The 21,324-nt window shown below is 41.9% G+C and overlaps 1 protein-coding gene across 1 annotated transcript in view; it reads left to right on the top strand.

Annotated features, from left to right (window-relative positions):
* The first annotated feature begins 1,105 nt into the window (after window positions 1-1,105).
* LOC117520008 (pro-neuregulin-2, membrane-bound isoform-like) overlaps window positions 1,106-21,324 on the top strand; it is a 447,661-nt gene continuing 427,442 nt past the window's right edge. The window contains exons 1-2 of the mRNA XM_034181302.1: window positions 1,106-1,136; window positions 1,960-2,553. Of these exons, the coding sequence (XP_034037193.1) occupies window positions 2,142-2,553 (412 nt within the window). The 5' untranslated portion in view covers window positions 1,106-1,136; window positions 1,960-2,141. The remainder of the gene's footprint in view (window positions 1,137-1,959; window positions 2,554-21,324) is intronic.

Genomic DNA, 21,324 nt, shown 5'->3' on the forward strand with positions numbered 1-21,324 from the left:
TAAAATGTGGAAAAGTGAAGCGCTGTGAATTCTTTCCAGATGCACTACACGTAGTACATACATACATACATAAAATACACACGAGTGGAAAATTATTTGTCCACCCACAAAATGTAATCTTTTCTTTGTGTTATTTTTTAACAGAGCAAGGCATTATTTTCAGCACAGCATTTCTAAACATGATAGTTTTATTTTTGATGCTTACATTATTTTACTTTGGACACAGAAACAAAATTATACCAGGGTCAAAAGCATTAGCTCCTTTGATGCTAATAGTCAGTTGTGTGTCCTTTTTGCTGCTGGGTAACAGCCTGCAGTCATTTGTTGTAATTTTCAGCTAGTCTCAGACATGACTCCTGAGGAACTCCATTTCCATTCTTCTTTGGTGATTCGCTCAACCTCCTCCAGATTTGATAGTGTTCTGGCATGAACCTTGGTCTTCAGATTTTCAGTGGGGTTCATGTCAGGGCTTAGTGCAGCAGACCAGCCAGTAACGTTCACTTTGGCCTTCTGGAGGTCATATGGCTAAAATTACGCTTGCGGGTAAATTCGTCACACTCAGTTCCACAGCACTGCAGCCTTCGGCTGTTTCAGCACCATGGACAGAGGCTGGCCCCCAGATGAAGCTGCATTCTTTCACTAAACTACGTAGCTCTCATTCAGTTTATTTAAATCATTTTCGGTGGACGTACAACTCAAAAACAGAAGCCATCTCATTGTTCTTTTCAGGGTGGACAATGAAAGTTTTTCTGACCTCCGCTGAAGGACGCGCGGCTTTTTGGAGTCAAAGGTGAATCCAGTGAAGGATTTGACTGATGGACTGAAGCTCTGATAAGTCTGATACTTTTACAAAGCTTCAACGGGACAACAGACCTTGTTTCAGTGGTAAGAAAGTTTGTGATTGTTCTTACTGGGGCCGGGCTGGTTGCGTTTCTGTTACAGAACAGAACAGTGGGGTGAAGAAGAATAAAACTGACTCCACTAATTGTGGCTTTGTGTCTTTATGTGGTCGGGCAGCCATGTGGACAAACTCCTGTAGCTCTGCGCACATGCTGAGGAACCTACTGAGAGAGTTTCGCAGCGTTAGTCATCTTTCCGCAGTGTGTGTGTGTGTGTGTGCGCGCGTGCGTGCGTGTGTGTATACTATCCCCGCCGCCTCGAGCCTCTTTTGCACCCCGCGTACTGGAGATCCACGGTGCGCGCCGTGTGAGGCTCGGCTGCAGAAGCAAACTGCGTGATTTCTCCCGCGCGTCCACCCGCAGCAAGTCTTCAAACACCGAGCGGCACGTGACCATGCCGGTCGGTGTGCCGGTGCCGGTGCGTACTCGGGTCATTAGAGTGTTTGCGCAGGACGTGGCGAGCCGACGCCAGTGAGCGTGCAGGTGATGTTTGCGCACGTAAAAGCCGCTCGTGTTTGATTAGAGGCGCAGGCAGGGCGCACGGCTGGAGGGCGCGCGCTGCTGTCGCAACAACGGATAACCGCCGCTCATCTCTGCCGTGCGCCTTTTCGTGCACGCAGCGTCTTCTTTTTCTTAACACGCACACGGATTTTGGATGAGGTGGGGAGCGAAACAAATGGATGAAGGACAGGATGTTGCTGTCGAGCGGAGTGCGTAACGGCCAATCCTCTGTACGCGCAAACATCGTTTTTTCTCTGTCTCTCTGTCTTCCTCTTCTCTTCTTCTTATTCCAGAGAGGCGATGCGCCCACCCGTGCGATGCTAGCCTATTAGCTGGAGAGAGAGAGAGAGAGAGAGAGAGAGAGAGAGAGAGAGAGAGAGAGAGAGAGAGAGAGAGAGAGAGAGGCAGGCTTCAGTCCTGGATTCGAGAGGAGGCTAATTTACGAGTCTTGTTTTGCCTTTCAGGAAAAGGGGAGATAAGAGGGGGAGGGTGGGCGGTGAAGGAGAATGCAGCAGTCACATTTGTAAGCATGCAGAAGCGGAGCGTTTCCGGTTCCTAGGCTGGTGTGTCCCCCCCTTCCGAGGCCAGCAGCAGCCGTATGGGGAAAGCAGCAGCGGACACAGATGGCACGGACACTCGCGCTCGGTCTGCCGCTCTGCCCTGCCTGCTCGCCGCCGCCGTCTCTCTCTTCCAGCTCGCTCCGCCGCCCAGCAGCACTGCAGCACAGCACAGGCTAACGGCATGAGGCTGGATCCAGTGCATTTCTCCATGCTGGTCATCGGGGTCTCCTTCGCCTGTTACGCCCCGAGTCTCAACTCCCTCCAGGACCAGGCGTACCGATCCGCCGTGGTCATCGAGGGCGAGGTGCGCTCCTCCCCGGAGAACGTCTCCTCCCGGGAGCCGTACAGTGTGAATGTCAAAGTGCTGGACGTGTGGCCCGTCAACAGCGGCGGCCTCGAGAGGGAGCAGCTCGTGACCGTCGGGGACTTCGGCTCCGAGGCCCCGTGCACCACGGTGGAGAAGGATCACAGATACATCTTTTTCATGGACCCGACCGCCGAGCCGTTGGTATTCAAGGCTTCTTACGCCCCCGTGGACGCCAGCGAGCCGGAGCTGAAGAAGGATGTGGACAGAGTGCTGTGCGAGGACTGCGGTAAGTTCACGGCTTCAACCTCACACGCCTGCCACGCTCACACCGCACACTCACTCTTCATATATATATATGAAGAATGTAAAGGGAAAAAAGGGTTGCTGACGGAAGGAGACAGGGCTCTGCCTGCGCGTGCACGTGTGTGTGGTCTGTACGTGTGTCAAGTGTGCATATACGCGCATGCATGCGCTCCACTGACGCGTCAATCATCCACGTAACCCGGTCACCCATAATGAGGAGCGTGACAGTGAATGCGTGAAAGTGAAGCGCGTCAGCAGCGTGCACAACTGAAACTCCTGCAACATCTGCATGGTGGCGTTATTACACTGAAGCACGCCGTGCGTGTGGAGGAGCAGAGATGGAGAGCGTGCGTGACACAGAAAAGTTGGCATTATAATCCATTTCTGCTCGTGTGCTACATGAATCAAATCAGGCAGAATATCATTCAAAACTCTGCAGCAAAATGTGTTTTATTTATACAACAATCAGGACAGAAATAAAAAAGAAATAATACTGGAGGAGTCTTAAATGAGGATTTTACTTGTGCACTTTTCAGTCTTTTTCACCTTTTTTCCTCTCTGGCGTGGGGAGAAAAACCTTTGAATGGGTCCTTTTTCTTATCAAACATCCTCTTTTTAATAATCCCACACAAAAACCTCTGAGGCAGGTATATAATCCAATCTGCTATACTCTCCAGTCTCTCACCTTTAATTGTAATAATGGCTGAGTGCCTAAAGAGCTACATGGACTTTTTTGGAAAATAATCTCTCTTATCCACTTCGCCCGTGTTTTAATCTACTTTACAGCACATATTTGCAGCCTACTGTCGAGAACCTATAATCCACACATACAGGAAGCATCCTCTGGCTGCACAAAGCTGAGAGCACTAAAACTTGGAGTGTGGAAGCATTTTGCTCTTCTCAAATAGTAAATGTAACCATTCTGCATATATGCATTCAAAAAATGATGTCAGTGAACATTTTGTAATTAACACACACTACAGTTCTCCCTCAGCCTCTTACTACATTTCACCTGAAAATAAAATAAAATGATAAAATAAAATAAATATAATGCAATGCTGAAATTCCCTCAGTTGTGTGAGCATTGTGTTCTGTATAATTTGCAGTTGTTTAATTAATTATTTAGATCCTATTGTCTTACAATTTGAACATGTTCAAATCAAATCATCATTTGTTCATGTTGTGCAAATCAAGGAATATTTGTAGGTCACCCACTGTGCATTTGCACGCATTAATGAGACAAATTTAACTCCATAGGAAGTTAGCCTTGACTTTGCGAAAGATAGCGTGCAAGCTAATGTCAGTAAAATGTCTTGTAAATGACTCCAGAGGTGTTAGGTCCAAAACACCATTTACAGTTTTAGAAGTGTTTATTTCTTGTTAGCTTTTACATAATATACCAGAAACAAAGCTGTTAGCAAGCAGCTACCATGCTAACCTTGGCAAAATGTGTTGTAAATGACTCCAGAGGTGTTATTAAATCAAATCAAATCAATTTTATTTATATAGCGCCAAATCACAACAAACAGTTGCCCCAAGGTGCTTTATATTGTAAGGCAAAGCCATACAATAATTACGGAAAAACCCCAATGGTCAAAACGACCCCCTGTGAGCAAGCACTTGGCGACAGTGGGAAGGAAAAACTCCCTTTTAACAGGAAGAAACCTCCAGCAGAACCAGGCTCAGGGAGGGGCAGTCTTCTGCTGGGACTGGTTGGGGCTAAGGGAGAGAACCAGGAAAAAAACATGCTGTGGAGGGGAGCAGAGATCAATCACTAATGATTAAATGCAGAGTGGTGCATACAGAGCAAAAAGAGAAAGAAACACTCAGTGCATCATGGGAACCCACAGCAGTCTAAGTTATTAGGTTCCAAAAACAGCATTTTCAGTTTTAGAAGTGTTTATTTCTCACTAGCTTTTTACATAATATATACAAAACGTATATAAACACACAAAACAAAGTCATTTTGAAGAGACCAGCAACTGACATCACGGTACAGCTCCACTCTGATTGGCCGTCACCCGCGTCACTCAAAAACAAAACAGATCAGACTGAAACAGAATGTAACTTTTTAACCTCTTAAAATATCTCTTAAAATAGGTCAAGGTGAGCATCTTTGAACTTTGAAAGGTCTGTATCTCAAAAATGTTCCCTGTGAATTGGAAGGGTCTGGCAGGAATAGGACTGGACATATGCTGAGCACAGACAGACGGACAGATGGTTGGACAGATGGTTGGACAGACGTATGAAAAGCCTTTGCAATACCCGATGGCCATATTTGATGCCCTCGGGTAAAAATGAGGCTTCTTTATATGATTTTATATACTGTATATCTATCTATCTATCTATCTATCTATCTATCTATCTATCTATCTATCTATCTATCTATCTATCTATCTATCTATCTATCTATCTATCTATCTATCTATCTATCTATCTATCTATCTATCTATCTATCTATCTATCTATCTATCTATCTATCTATATAGATAGATATAGATAAATTGTGCTCTTTATTATCATCTTGAAAACATCTAGATAATATTTTCTTATTTAAATGAAAATATACAGCAGAAATTAATTGCTTTCATAAACTCTTATTCTCTTTAAGATAATGTAACTACTGGAATAGTAAGTAAGTCCCTTCGGCTGCTCCCTTGTTTGCACTTGGGATCGCCACAGCAAATCCAAGGTGGATCTGCATGTTGAATTGGCACAGGTTTTATGCCAGATGCCCTTCCTGACGCAACTCCACGTTACATGGAGAAATGTGGCAGTGGTGGGATTTGAACCCGGAACCTTCTGCACTGAAACCAAGCGCATTAACCACTTGGCCACGACCCCTGCTACTGGAATGTGATCCATTTTAGCCAGTTGCCTTTTCACAGGTCACAGAATGGTCACATCCTCCTTTGGTGTGAAGTTCATGGTGATATGAATGAGATTTTAAACACTACTATTGCAGCCAGGAAATATTTTCTGTGTAAAAAATTAAGTGGCTTAATAGCATCCTGTGCAGAGAATGAAGCAACACTCCCTCTGCGCTCTGAGCTTTTCTGTCCCCTTGTTTATATTTTTGGCCTTACCACACATGCATGTTTAGTGCATCAGATTTCTGTGTGTGCATGTTTAGTGAGAGTGAGTCCCAACTTGTGAAACCGTTGCCCCTCCCCCTGTTTATAAAGAGACAGCAACTCTCACTACTCACTGCATAGCTGTTATTTTTTTTCTTTTGTGATTTTCCAAATATACAACCCCTGGCAAAAATGATGGAATCACCGGCCTCGGAGGAAAAAAGGAGTACTTTTTACTGAATATGTCAGAAACAGGACAGTTTTCACTTGGAACGACCTAAATATACTTTAAAAGTCATAAGGCCAGTAGGCCAAAGAACATGCACATGAACACGTCCTTGAACACTGCAGGCAGCAATCTGTCCTCCCTCTAAACTCAGTTCATTTTATGCCACTCCAAGAAGATAGGACAAACCAAATAGCCACAAGTTCCATGTTACTAGATCCAACATGACTCCACAGACTAAGAGTGTAGGGACTAAATTCAACAATAATTAAATTTTGTGTTTAATCATGTCTAGCAATGATTCAGTTTCATATTAAACTAAATAATGATTCAGTTTCATGTTTGACTAAATCCAGCAATGATTGTTCTATTTAAAATCAAAGCTAGCAATGACATTGTTTCATATTAAACTAAATCTGGCAATGTTTCACTTTCATGTCAAATCAAATCCGGTAATGATTCCATTTCATGTCTAACTAAATCCAGTGATGATCCAGTTTTATGTCAAACTAAACCCAGCAATGATTCAGTTTAATGTAAAATCAAACTTAGCAATGACTGTTTCATATGAAACTAAATTCAGCAATGCTTCACTTTCACATCAAACTAAACCCAGCAATGATTCAGTTTAATGAATAATCAAACCTAACAATGTCTTTGTTTCATATCAAACTAAATCCAGCAATGCTTCACTTTCATGTCAAACTAAATCCAGTGATGATTCAGTTTCATGTCAAACTAAATCCAGCAATGCTTCACTTTCATGTCAACTCAAATATGGTAATGATTCCATTTCATGTCAAGCTAAATCCAGCAGTGATTCAGTTTCATGTCAAACTAAATCCAGCAATGATTCAGGTTCATGTCAAATTAACTCTAGCAATGATTTAGATTGTCAAACTGAATCTAGCAGTCCCGTGACCCCATCCTGGAAAAGCGGTTGAAGATGAGTGAGTGAGTGAATCTAGCAGTGATTCAGTTTCTTGTCAAATTGAATCTTGTAAATATTTAATGCAAATTTGAATCTAACAATGATACAGTTAGTTTCACACAGAAAATCAGTTTCATGTGAAATTAAATCTAGCAGTGATTTACTTTTATATCAAACTTAATCCAGCAACAATTCAATTTCATTTTCAAACTAATTCAACAATGATTCAGTTTCATGTCTGTCTAAATCCAGTAATGATCTAGTTTCATGTCAAATCAAAGCCAGTAATAGCTCAGTTTTGTGTCAAACTAAACCCAGCAATGATTCAGTTTCATGTTCAATCAAATCTAGCAATGGTTCTCTCTCTCTCTCTCTCTCTCTCTCTCTCTCTCTCTCTCTCTCTCTCTCTCTCTCTCTCTCTCTCTCTCTCTCTCTCTCTCTCTCTCTCTCTCTCTCTCTCTCTCTCTCACACACACACACTGTTCAGATTGATGTTAAAGTAAATCCAACAAGGATGTTTTTTAAATTCTAAATTATATCCAGCAATGTAGAGCACGTATCTCAGTGGGATAAGGAGCTTGGCTAGCAATGCAGAGACCTTGGTTTGAATCCCAGTCATGTTAACTGTCTGTATCATTGGAGAAGAGACTTCATGAATGTCCCAGTACACCCATCTAAAAATGGGTACTGGCCTTGGTTGAGAGACTAACCTGCATTGCACTGGTGTCCCTTCGAGGCGGAGTCATGGACTCATAACTGCTTCACACTATAGAATCCCGGAGTAAGAACCAGCACCAATGGCCATTAGGGCCTATGTAGGACTTAGATATACATCTTAAATCCAGCAGTGATTCACAGTGATTTTAAACTAAAACCAACAATGACTCCATCTCACATTAAAATAAATCCAGAAATGATTAAGTTTGATGTTATTTTAAATCTAGCAGTTGTTCTATCAAACTAAATCCAGCAATGATTTAGTGTAGTATTTTGCACTTAATTCAACACATTATATTAATTTCACTTTGCTACCAGGAAATTGCAGAAAATTTATTAAAAATAACAAACAATCATTAAGTATATTATGTTACAGTGATGGACATTGAGCTGGGACAGAAATATGAAAAGTGGAAGGTAAGAGTCTTTCTGTGCGGCAGTCCCTTCACATATAACACAATTGAAGCCGACTAGTGCACAAAGGAGGAATTGCATGCCATTCGTGAAAAATCTGAGCCACCTCTAAAGCCTCATACACCTGTCACTACAACTATTTACACACACAAGTGGCCGAAAGACAGAGAGTGCCCTGTGAAAGCCCATTCTATCCCTCTCACGGCAGGTGTCGGCCAAATTCCAGGTGACACACACGAACATTCAACACCGCTCGCTGGACAAAAGGTGGGGCTATTCGCACTCCTGGTGCGAGAGTAGACAACAGGCAACTCCATTCAACCTGTCTGTGAAAAGTGTCAAAGTGCCCCACAATTGTGGTGTAACCTGGCAACGCACATGTGGCGTGCCAGAGTGTTGGCTATCCCCTCACAGCCCCGTCTCACCTTTTTTTGTTTCATGCTCCCGTCACGAAATTAGTAAAATTTTTGTGATTTTTTTTTAACTTACTATTACTAACCCTACTCCTACCCCCAACCCTAACTTCACTTCGCTTCACTTTTAATTTCGTGCAGCCATCACAGAATGAATGAGAATGAATTCCTGCTGCTGTGATGAAAATGAGGTGCTTTTTGTCACAATATCACAGACCAATAGATTGGCCTGCGTGTTTGTTGCACTCCCTCAACACATGTGGCATGCGGGAGGGGAGCACACTTGCATGAAATGTTGATATGTATGTACAGACATGATCAGATGAGACTGGCCAGCCACACCTGAGCGCACACAGCACCGCCGGCCAGGGACTCCCTGACAGCTGGAAATGACAGCTCAGTGCACGTGACATGTTACATTACAAACACAGACATCAGACAGATGCAGGACAAACACATAATAATACACACATAGAATAAAAATCACAGAATGAAGGTACAGAGAGTGAGCCTTTTTTCTGAGCTGATGAGGTCTGGAGGTGGGCGTGTCCCCCTGCGCCGTGAAGCTCTTCAGATATCTGTGCTCGCAATTCACAGCTGGGGAACACCCGTACTGTCTTGTAGGATGCGACCTCACATAACTGTACTGTGAGGCGCGGACCTCAACCTGCTGTCCTCACGTGGGAATAAATTAAAACATATCGCTTCAGCTGACCGGTGCTTCAGCACACTGCAACGCTGATGAATATTGTGCCACGCAGGAAATCACCCCACTCCCATGAGGCGCCTGTCACTGCGGGATTTCCCCACATTGTAATAATTAAAACACAGATCACATTTGCAGAAGATCACTGCGCACTGGACACGCCATGCTGGCTGCATGTGTTCACGACGCGAGAGTCCAGCTCTTCATGAGGCCAGAGCTGGCTGGCTTGAGCACATCAGGTAATTCATTTAAAATATAAAATGGAGAACAGTGATCCGTGTCATTTTATTACTTCCTGGTGTCCGTCTAGGCGGAGTCTAAGTCCACTCTTTATAACAGGAATTAAGTATTATAAATTGTGGTGTGTTTTTTTACATTTTTTGCTCCGCTGCTGTGTGCATGACGTTCCACGTGCTCGCACTGATTTCGTGTGCACGAACACGAGCGTGCAAGTAACCGTCGCTGCGGTATCATGCATGCTTGTTCGACTGTGCGTTCCTCCTGACAGCAGGTGGAACATTTCATGGTTCCCCATTTCGTTTTTGGTTTGTGGATTTTCTTCTGGTTTCTGCATCTTTCGTGTTATGTGTGAAGGAGAACTTATGAATGTACAAATGCCAGCTAATACAGCAACTGCAAACCAAAGTGTTTCAAAGATTTGAGATCAATGTTGCACTTTCAAAGCAACAAGACCCCCCCCCACCCCACCCTCCACCTCCATCTCCATCAGAAACACAACATCATGTAGGACCAAAAATGTTGCAGTGAAAGAAAAGTTTGAGGTAGAGATGGAAAGACTTTATTTTGGAATGAATACAGGCAAAACCTTTGTACAACAGATATCTGCTTTGTAGTTCAGAATATTTGAATCAAGTTTGTCAAATATTCCCAAATGTGTTTATATTTTACTCATGCTGCTTTTTATACAATTGTCATGTGTTGTTGCTCCATTAGGCAAGAAAGTGTAGTCAGGTCTGGGAGAATGCTGGTGTCACATGTCCACCACGCTATGGAAATTTCTTGGGTTCTGAATGACAACAACCCAAGCAGACAACCGGTCTACCCTCACCTCCAGAAAGTACCCATCTATCTGCTGCAGCCAGGTGAAGTGTGGGCATCCTCTTGATCTTTTCCATTTGGTGGGGTCTTCAGCACTGAGGCACCTGTGTGCCGGATCATGCACAGGTGTGCATTTCTGCAGAAATGTGTCACATGGTCAAAATGTCATAAGTGATATTTCCTCACAACAAGCAGTCCACCTCATGTGATTCACAAATGTAGTGAGTAAAACTGAATGGGGTTAAGGTTAGATTTAATAACAGTGATTTTCTGACTATTGAAAGTTTCCCTTATTTGATGAATCAGTACACTGAAGAACAAAGATTTTGCTTCCTGAACACTTTTGGATGTATTTTATGGATTTGGACTGTTGATCATGAAAGTCAGTTGGCTTGTTTGGAAGCTGTGTTTTTGTGGACATTAAGCTGTGCTGATATTTTCATAAGCATGCCAGGGCAGAGGGGCAGCTGAGTGGTTCGCACTGCCGCCTGCAGTAACAAGGTCCTATATAGGATCATTTCTCTGTGGAGTTACATGTTCTCCCTGTGCTCGTGTTGGTTCCCTCCACGTCTCCGGCTTCCTCCCACTTCCAAAGACACGCAGGTTAGGTGGACTGGAAACTTGAAACTGACCATGGTTTGTGTGAGTTTGTCTGTCTGTATGTGGCCCTGTGATAGGCTGGTGTGCTATACAGGGTGTACCCCACCTCTCACCTTATGACTGCTGTGATAGATTACAGCCCCCCGTGACCATTTACTGGAGGTATAGAAAATGAATGAATGAATGAATGAATGTCACTGTGAAGCAAGTAGATCTCAACAATAAGGAGTTTGACTACCATTACAAAAACATTAACACTGGGTGAATATTAAAAACATTTTACAGGCGTGCTGTGATGCATATCAGCATGCATTTTTTTTTTTTGTACACAGACTTCTGACAATATTGTATGAAACTCAGAACTGCATTTATAATAAAATGACAGGTGAAAGTCTCTAGGAGAAACAAATGGACATTTTAGCTTCTAAAAATGTTGTATCATTTATTGTTGATTTATGAGCTGGGATTAGGTTAACCATGTGGATTAGTGGTTAACACTGTTGCGTCACAGCAAGGAGGTCATGGGTTTGATTCCACCTGTGGTCTTTCTGTGTGGAGTTTGTATGTTCTCCCTGTGTTTGCGTGAGTTCCCTCCAGGTGCTCCAGCTTCCTCCCACATCCAAAGACACACAGGGTAGGTGAACTGGAAACTTTAAATTGTCTATATGTTGGAGTGTAGCCTGCCTTATGAATAGGCTCCAGCCACCCCCCCTCCCGTGACGTTTAATTTCAGTAAGCAGTTGAAGATGAGTGAGTGATATTATATTATTATATTATATTAGATCCTGACTGATCCTCTTACTGGTCCTCTCACATGTATGAACATGAATTTGCAGCTATTGTTTCATGCACATTGTTTGGGGAAGTGATTCACCCACATATGATCAAAATATTAAAGGATTATTAAGTGAGCAAGCGAGGTTAATAATTCTTTTATTATATGGCTGTTCAGAGCTGTGTTCTCATCTTGTTGGTCTTCCTTTTGCATGTCCACTTTGAGCTTGTTTGCTGTTAATTCCTCCAATTCAAATTCGTCAGTGTAATAAAATTCACTCGGAGAATGATCCTCTTCGTCGCTCGTAATTTCATTGTTCACTTTTTGTTTTCTTTTATTTCGCACCGTGAAAACTGTAAACAAAGTCGCAAATCTGATCCGTGATCTGGAACGATTGGATAGGGGAAAATATCAGACCGGAAATCAGCCAATCAGAGAGCGCGTACCATTGTAGCCATATAATATATTATATGGCTACAATATATGTTTATGATTCAAGGATTTGTGGATAAATTGCAGTTTTTAATTTGTATGCACATAGCAAAAAAAAAAACCAACAAAAAAACAAAACAAAACAAAACAAAGAAACCCTAGCCTGCAAGTTTCATCTCTGACTGTCTTTATCGAGGCACTAACTCTTTCACACGCGTCTGCTTCCTTGGTACCACAGTGCTGTGTGCTTGGACAGGTGCCACACTGACTGGTTGACATCATATTGAGACTACAAAATGCCCATGAGTAATGAACATGGTAGACCTATCCCATTTTGTGCACAGTGTGCACCAGTGCATTGGGGCGCGGTCCAGATGAGCTTAATTGTGTCCTGTCTACAAGTCTAATTAGCATCCATTGCTACTTTAGGGACAGTGTTGACATCATTATGCCATTAATGCAGAATTATGCTGTGTTATTCATTAAAATTATTTGAATCTATCTCCAGATTCCTATATGATACAATAAAGCTGAAATTACATTTATATATATTCCATCTGTTATTTTTGTCCAGTGATATTAGTCAGAAATCAAAATGTACAAATACAAAAGAAAGCAGATCTTTGTGGCTCTGAATAAAGAAAACAGTGTGTTAATTTTGATTTTTTTGTCCTTGCAGTATGTTACAGTGACACCTTACAGAGCACAAATCAAGAATGAACATAATTCCCATGCGTATGGACATACTACAAAGGAGAAATGTGGATGTCTGAACAAAGGGTTCATTTAGAATCTGAGCTCACTGTGTGCTCTTCTGTTTTTGCCTCTGTGGCATGCTAAAATTATCAGGTCATTTATTTATGACAGTGCTGCAGCAAGCAGGCCTCAGTCTACATTAAAACACATTTTGCATTCAGGGAAAAGCTCAGGAGAGGAGAAAACATCTTACTGTATGTGCTGAATCACCTCATGTATGTACAGACACACAGCACTCAAGTCATTTACAGTAGTGTTCAGAATAATAGTAGTGCTATGTGACTAAAAAGATTAATCCAGGTTTTGAGTATATTTCTTATTGTTACATGGGAAACAAGGTACCAGTAGATTCAGTAGATTCTCACAAATCCAACAAGACCAAGCATTCATGATATGCACACTCTTAAGGCTATGAAATTGGGCTATTAGTAAAAAAAAAGTAGAAAAGGGGGTGTTCACAATAATAGTAGTGTGGCATTCAGTCAGTGAGTTCATCAATTTTGTGGAACAAACAGGTGTGAATCAGGTGTCCCCTATTTAAGGATGAAGCCAGCACCTGTTGAACATGCTTTTCTCTTTGAAAGCCTGAGGAAAATGGGATGTTCAAGACATTATTCAGAAGAACAGCATAGTTTGATTAAAAAGTTGATTGGAGAGGGGAAAACTTATACGTAGGTGCAAAAAAATTATAGGCTGTTCATCTACAATGATCTCCAATGCTTTAAAATGGACAAAAAAACAGAGACGCGTGGAAGAAAATGGAAAACAACCATCAAAATGGATAGAAGAATAACCAGAATGGCAAAGGCTCACCCATCAGCTCCAGGATGATCAAAGACAGTCTGGAGTTACCTGTAAGTGCTGTGACAGTTAGAAGATGCCTGTGTGAAGCTAATTTATTTGCAAGAATCCCCAGCAAAGTCCCTCTGTTAAATAAAAGACATGTGCAGAAGAGGTTACAATTTGCCAAAGAACACATCAACTGGCCTAAAGAGAAATGGAGGAATATTTTGTGGACTGATGAGAGTAGTGTAATAGTAACACTATGGTGTTGGGCCTATATATCGCATACCAGGTATCATGGATCAGTTTGAATATGTCAAAATACTTGAAGAGGTCATGTTGCCTTATGCTGAAGAGGACATGCCCTTGAAATGGGTGTTTCAACAAGACAATGACCTCAAGCACACTAGTAAACGAGCAAAATCAGGGTTCCAAACCAACAAAATTAATGCCTCACAGATGTGAAGAAATCATGAAAAACTGTGGTTATACAACTAAATACTAGTTTAGTGATTCACAGGATTGCTAAAAAAGTAGTTTGAACATAATAGTTTTGAGTTTGTAGCGTCAACAGTTCACAGTGAAGACAGTGAAGCATTGTGGTGCAAGCATCATGATATGGGCATGTTTCTCCTACTATGGTGTTGGGCCTATATATCACATACCAGGTATCATGGATCAGTTTGGATATGTCAAAATACTTGAAGAGGTCATGTTGCCTTATGCTGAAGAGGACATGCCCTTGAAATGGATGTTTCAACAAGACAATGACCCCAAGCACACTAGTAAACCAGCAAAATCTTGGTTCCAAACCAACAAAATTAATGCCTCGCAGATGTGAAGAAATCATGAAAAACTGTGGTTATACGACTAAATACTAGTTTAGTGATTCACAGGATTGCTAAAAAACAAAAACAGTTTGAACATAATAGTTTTGAGTTTGTAGCGTCAACAGCAGATGCTACTATTATTGTGAACACCCCCTTTTCTACTTTTTTTTACTAATAGCCCAATTTCATAGCCTTAAGAGTGTGCATATCATGAATACTTGGTCTTTCTGGATTTGTGAGAATCTACTGAATCTACTGGTACCTTGTTTCCCATGTAACAATAAGAAATATACTCAAAACCTGGATTAATCTTTTTAGTCACATAGCACTACTATTATTCTGAACACTACTGTATAACCATGACTTAAATACCAAAACATAAGCATTTTACTTTATTACGGTAAACAAGTAATAATTGTGGATTAATTGCTGTTTGTATGTGGAATGTGAGTGCGGAAATCGCATTGTTGTAATGACAGTGATAATAAAATCTATCTATCTATCTATCTATCTATCTATCTATCTATCTATCTATCTATCTATCTATCTATCTATCTATCTATCTATCTATCTATCTATCTATCTATCTATCTATCTATCTATCTATCTATCTATCTATCTATCTATCTATCTTAATGCACAAATCGACCAAATTTGCACTATATGTGAAGGGGCACTTAAATTTGCAGCCCTCAAAGACCTGTTAGTCTGCCTCTAAAAAGTCCACCTCCACTCCACTCCACTTATTATTCCAAATTAGAAGCACCTATTTGAGGTTGTTAGCTGCAGACTTAAACTACTAACATGGCTAAGACCAAAGAGCTGTCCAAAGACACCAGAGACAAAATTGTAGACCTCCACAAGGCTGGAAAGGGCTACGGGGCAATTGCCAAGCAGCTTGGTGAAAAAAGATCAACTGTTGGAGCAATTATTAGAAAATGGAAGCAGCTAAACATGACTGTCAATCTCCTTCAGACTGGGGCTCCATGCAAGATCCCACCTTGTGGCATATCAGTGATCCTAAGAAAGGTGAGGAATCAGCCCAGAACTGCACAGGAGGAGCTGGTCAATGACCTGTAGAGAGCTGGCACCACTGTTTCCAAGGTTACTGTGGGTAATACACTAAGATGTCATGGGTTAAAATCATGCATGGCATGGAAGGTTCCCCTGCTTAAATCAGCACACGTCCAGGCCCGTCTTGTTTGCCCAGGAACATCTGGATGATCCAGAGGAGTCAGGGGAGAAAGTTATGTGGTCAGATGAGACCAAAATAGAACTTTTTGGTCTTAATTCCAGTTGCCGTGTTTGGAGGAAGAAGAATGCTGAGTACCATCCCAAAAACACTACTGTCCCTACTGTGAAGCATGGGGGTGGAAACATCATGCTTTGGGGCTGTTTTTCTGCACATGGGACAGGACAACTGCACTGTATTAAGGAGAGGATGACCGGGGCCATGTATTGCGAGATTTTGGGGAACAACCTCCACCCAAATCCCTGCTGCAGTGTGTGCAAACCTGGTGAAAAACTAGGGATGTTGGGGAAGTGTAATGACGGACTCACAACAGGGGGCGCAAATGAACGGTCAATGGGTAGTCAAATAAATACAATTTATTGTGGCAAATGTGCACAACAGGTCGAATACTATTTTTAGACAGTCAATTACAAATGTCAACAGGTGACGTGTGGGCAGGTCCGAGGGTAGGAGACGCCTATCCAGAGAAGAGCCGGGGCCCACAAGGTTCCGCCGCCAACGAAGACCTGCAGCAAACCGAAGCCGCCAAGTCCTGAGTCCCCAGGTGGCCTCTACTTCAGCTGTCAGATCCGGTACTGCTGGCAGGAACAGAAGACAGGTTAATGGTGGGTGTGTGCACACCCAGCAGAACAATCAGCAATTCAGTTCAGTTCCTTTTGTGGGAGAATCTCCACCTCCGACACAAAAACACAGAAACGTGCAGAGACCAACTGTTACTTCTCTGGTTTGGAAAGAGGAGTGAAGTCCGTCACTCTTCTACGTCCAAAACCCAGCTCCCAGCTGACTGAAGATAACTGGTACTCCTGCAAAGGTTTTCAAAAGACAATGATACGTGCGTTCAGCACAGACACGGCTGAGAGTTTTACCTGAGTGGTAAACTGATATCTCGGCAGAGATGTGGTGTCTCCTCCAGTCTTATATGGGATGGGATGATGATGAGATGATTTCTGACAGCTGGTGTCCTGGCTCCTGGGTGGTGACTGCGCCCTCTGGTGCCTGAAACACGACTACAGGCAGGGCGCCCTCTGGCGTTCGCCAGCAGTACCTCCTTTTCGGGTGGCCCACATAACACAGGAAACGTTTGACCTCTGTAATTGCAAACAAAGGCTACTGTACCAAATATTAACATTGATTTTCACAGGTGTTGAAATATTTATTTGCAGCATTAACATACAAATAAATTATTAAAAAAAATCATACATTGTGATTTTTTAATATTGGATATCAATATTGGATTTTGTGCATAACCATCAAATTCATAATTATGTGACCAGGCAGGCTGCACATTTGCATTTACATTTGCATAGAGGGACTCGTTATCAGCATCACATCAGATATCATGACGTTAAATCTTGGAATGATATTGTACATCTTGTGAATCAATCGGAAGATGTACAATCACCTTATATACGTGTAAAAGTGGACTAAAAGCGAAGATCCTGCAGGAGTATATACAATGATTTGTTTCAGTCTGGAAAAAATGGGGTAATTCTGTTGTATTCTGTTATGCTTGCTTTGTTTGGAAGTGGATTCTTTATAAGCCTTTTGGCTTCCACCACTCCCTTGCACTTTATTTCAGTGGTGGGCACACTTCCGGTAATCCGATAACAGATAATTATCTAAGATAATGTTTTCATTATCGGATTATCTTTTTAGATAACTTTAAAAACCATTATCGGACCAATTATCTTCCGATTAATTTTTGTCCGATAACTTTTAGACGATAAACAAAATAAACAAAGCTGAACAGTGACAAGCATTTTTAAAATTTAAAATCAGTTCAGCATCTACCTGTTAAAAGTTTTGTAACAGATGGACAGTTATACCCTCTGCTAACAGAAGCAAGCTGCTTCTGTGAAAAGTGTCTCTAGCCTCTGTAGACAAAGGAGCAATGGCCAAAAAAAAAATAAAATAAAAATAATTTCCTTTAACACCATACCAATATGCTAGCAATATTACCTAAGTCATCCAGAGGCATGCATTTTTAACTTATGGTTCAAATTATAACCAAACTAATTTTGGACAAGTTATTTAAAATTGCTGTCATGTCTGAAGTTTTATAAAGTGAAAATATCAGATATATGTTTTAGTTTTAAAGTAATGTGCTAATTTTTAAGGTTTTGTGAGCACATGCTGTGCCCAGCAGTGCATTATGGGTAGGATGATGTAATCTCAGTACGTTCACGACAGGATAATTGCATTTCAGACACTCTGTTCAGGCTCCACGGACAACAGCATTAAACTCTAGTGCCTAAAACTCTCGTGAATATATTCTCTGGGTTTATAGACGTTATTGTATTTGCATTTGTTAAATTCCACGCATTTTAAATGTAGCAGACAGGGATTATCTGGAATTTTGTTTTCAAGGCCTTTACTGCCATCTACTGGCCAGTAGTGTTCATGGCAGTATTTGCCCTAAGTACTAAGCATCTGGGCACCAGTAGATGGCAGTGTTCTATATATTTTGACCCCAGTTATATCAGATGATTGTCAAATCAACTTTTTGGCTTTGCAAATGGCTTTTTTTTTTTTTTTTTTTTTTTACAAATGAAGTTTAAAAACAAAACAAAACAACAGCAAAAAATAAATAACATAACATTACAAGACAGTTTTGCGGTGTTTGCACAGGCACAGTGCGAGCGGTTAGATGCTTGTAGCTTTTCAGCAGCAGGATACCCTCACGACGGCCGACTAGAAAAATATCAAACAGGTTTGATTTTCATTGGACCATATGATCGGCGATCAGGAGGTGGTCCTGAGATGTTAAACGCAGCTTGTTACTCCATGTACACTACATGATTAACCTGAAACTCGGTCCAAAAAATTCCTGCATGAAAAATCATTTCGCACAGTGTAAAGCACGTTTTACAACATCATAAAACGTGCGCACATTCTCTCCACATGCAAAACAATTTTCGATGACACTTCCAGGGCTCCGTAAAAATGCCTGTTTTTACAAATAAAAAAATGGAATATTTTACAAAAGCACATTTATCTGTAAACACCAATACACGACAGACGTCACATTAACGTGTTGGTTTACATAATGAATGACTGAACCAATTAGTGTTTAGCAGAGGCACTTTTACCCAGAATCCTTTGCGATCTGTCTGTGTTTGTTACAAAACCTCTGAATTAGTATATTATTCAACATTAAAAGATGCTATATTTTAACTTTGTACAAATGACAGAATTGACATTAATGGAGTTATTCTATCGGTATTAATGTTATTTATAAATCAAAACCATAAGTCAGCATGACTTTATTTTTCAAGACCTCCACCTGACCGGAGCGTTGTGATTGATAGAGCTGGCTTTATGGCTGCTTTCAGAGTGCCTCTGTGCTGAGAGCTCTGTAGTAAACAAGCGCTTCCAGCAGGGGCAGAATGTTCAAAGACGAAAGTGTGGGCTCACTGTTTGGGTCTGTTGTTACTTTTAATATTACTAGAAGCTATTGTGGTATTAAAACTTAAATTTGTTAAACAAAAATCAAATTTCTGGATTTTTTTTTTTAGGTTATGTCTGTCACAGTGGGCATGCACCTAAGATGAAAATTTCTCACTGTACGAGGTCTGTTAGAAAAGTATTGGACCTTTTTATTTTTTGCAAAAACCATATGGATTTGAAGATGGTCCACAGCGGTTGAGGGCACGCCGCGCTTCGAGCGGCCATCGACAGGCTGAAACGGCCAGATCATTTCCAAAGTGAAGGCTGTGTTGATCCGGGATGTCGTCTGACTACCAGAGAAATGGCAAGAGAGGTGGAAATAGCACTTTCTCAGCACATTACACTGTTACAGGAGATTTTGTAATGAAAGACGTGCGGCGGAATTCGCGCGTCAGGACGGAGCCGCCAATGGCGCAGAACAAAAAGCACCTCCGTGTTGGAAGTCTCACGGGACATGCCCAGCTCTTCCACCAGTCGGAAGATTCAGACGGCTTTGGGTGGCTTTTCAGTCGAGTGAGTATCTGAGAAATTGTCGAAGAGCTGAGCATGTCACAACATGTCCTGTGAGACCAACACGGAGGTGCTTTTGTTCCGCGCCACTAGCGGCTCCGTGGTGAATTCCTCCGCTCCTGTTTTCATGACAAAATCTCTTTTAACAGTGGAATGTGCCGGGAAAGTGCTATGTCCACCTTTTCTGCCATTTCTCTGGTAGTCAGACGACGTCCTGGATCAACACAGCATTCAGTTCGGAAATTATCTGGTCGTTTCAGCCTGCCGATCACCGCTCGGAGCGCGGCGCGCCCTCCGCCATTGTGCGCCGTCTTTAAACCAGCTGTACCACTCCTTAATCTGTGTGATGCCCATAAAATCGTCCCTGAAAGCCATCTGAATTTTCCGAATGGTGTCCACCTGGAGGTCTCTCACAGTTTCTGGAAAAATTTGATGCAGCGCTGCTCCAGCCATACAGACATTTTCCTCACAATGAAAATCCAACGAGGGGGGAGGACCAGTGCTCACTCAAAGCCTGCTCACAGGCAAATGACGCAACCGACAGGCGTAAAAAACTCACGCATGCGCACGAAGGTTCAAGCTTGGCTGATGCAATCACACGTGATTCAAATCCATAAGGTTATTGCAAAAAATAAAAAGGTCCGATACTTTTCTAACAGACGACATATATATATATATATATATATATACAACGTCTGTTAGAAAAGTATCCCACCTTATTATTTTTTTCAAAAACCATATGGATTTGAATCACTATGGATTTGAATCACTATGGATTTGAATCAGCAGTTGTGGGCCATCCTTAAAGGGGCAGTAACACCCCGTAATCTGTTTAATCCCCATAAAATCGTCCCTGAAAGCCATATTAATTTTTCGAACGGTGTCCACCTGGAGGTCTCTCACAGTTTCTGGAAAAAAATTGATGCAGCAAAGATCCAAATTGTTCAGACATTTATTCGCAATAAAAAATAGACGAGAGGGGTGGACCACACCTCACTCAAAGCCTGCTCACAGGCGAATGAAGCAACCGACAGGCGTGAAAAAACTCACGCATGCGCACGAGGGTTCAAGCTTGTCTGACGCAATCACACATGATTCAAATCCATATGGTTTTTGAAAAAAATAATAAGGTCGGATACGTTTCTAACAGACCTCGTATATATATATATATATATATATATACGAGGTTTATTAGAAAACTAACCGGCAGTTTTATTAAAAAAAAAAAACTATATGGATTTGAATCATGTGCGATTACACCAGACATGCTTGAACCCTCATGCGCATGCCTGAGTTTTTTCACGCGTGTCGATGACGTCATCCGCCTGTGGGCAGGCTTTGAGTGAGCACTGGTCCAGCCCTCTTGGCTGAAATCCTTTGTCTGAGACGCTGCTGGAGACGGCGCGCGTTGCTTTATCAAAATTTTTTCAGGACCTGTGAAGGATATCCGAGTGGACACTATTCGAGAAATTTAGCTGGTTCTTGGTGAAAAGTTTAATGGCTGATGAGAGATTGTGGAGTTTCTTTCGCTTTAAGGACAGCTCACTAAGTGGATCGACGCGGCGCGGTCGGAGGTGGCATCCGTCTGGCTGTTTCAAGCTGAAAACATCCTAATTTAAGGCTCTGTTCACCCAGGTTGTCGTCAGAGAAGTTTCAGAAGAGGTCGGCATGAGGAGTTTATGCGGACATTCCACTGTTAAAGGAGATTTTGTAATGAAAGAACGTGCGGGCAAATTCGCCGAGTTGGTTCCGTGTCGACGCCGCAAATCCGTCTGCGCTGCGACAGGAAAAACACCTCCGTGTTGAAAACCATTTGTAAAATTCAGGCG

The sequence above is a fragment of the Thalassophryne amazonica genome, chromosome 11 (assembly GCF_902500255.1).
Source record: "Thalassophryne amazonica chromosome 11, fThaAma1.1, whole genome shotgun sequence".
In the NCBI taxonomy this organism is placed as follows: domain Eukaryota; kingdom Metazoa; phylum Chordata; class Actinopteri; order Batrachoidiformes; family Batrachoididae; genus Thalassophryne; species Thalassophryne amazonica.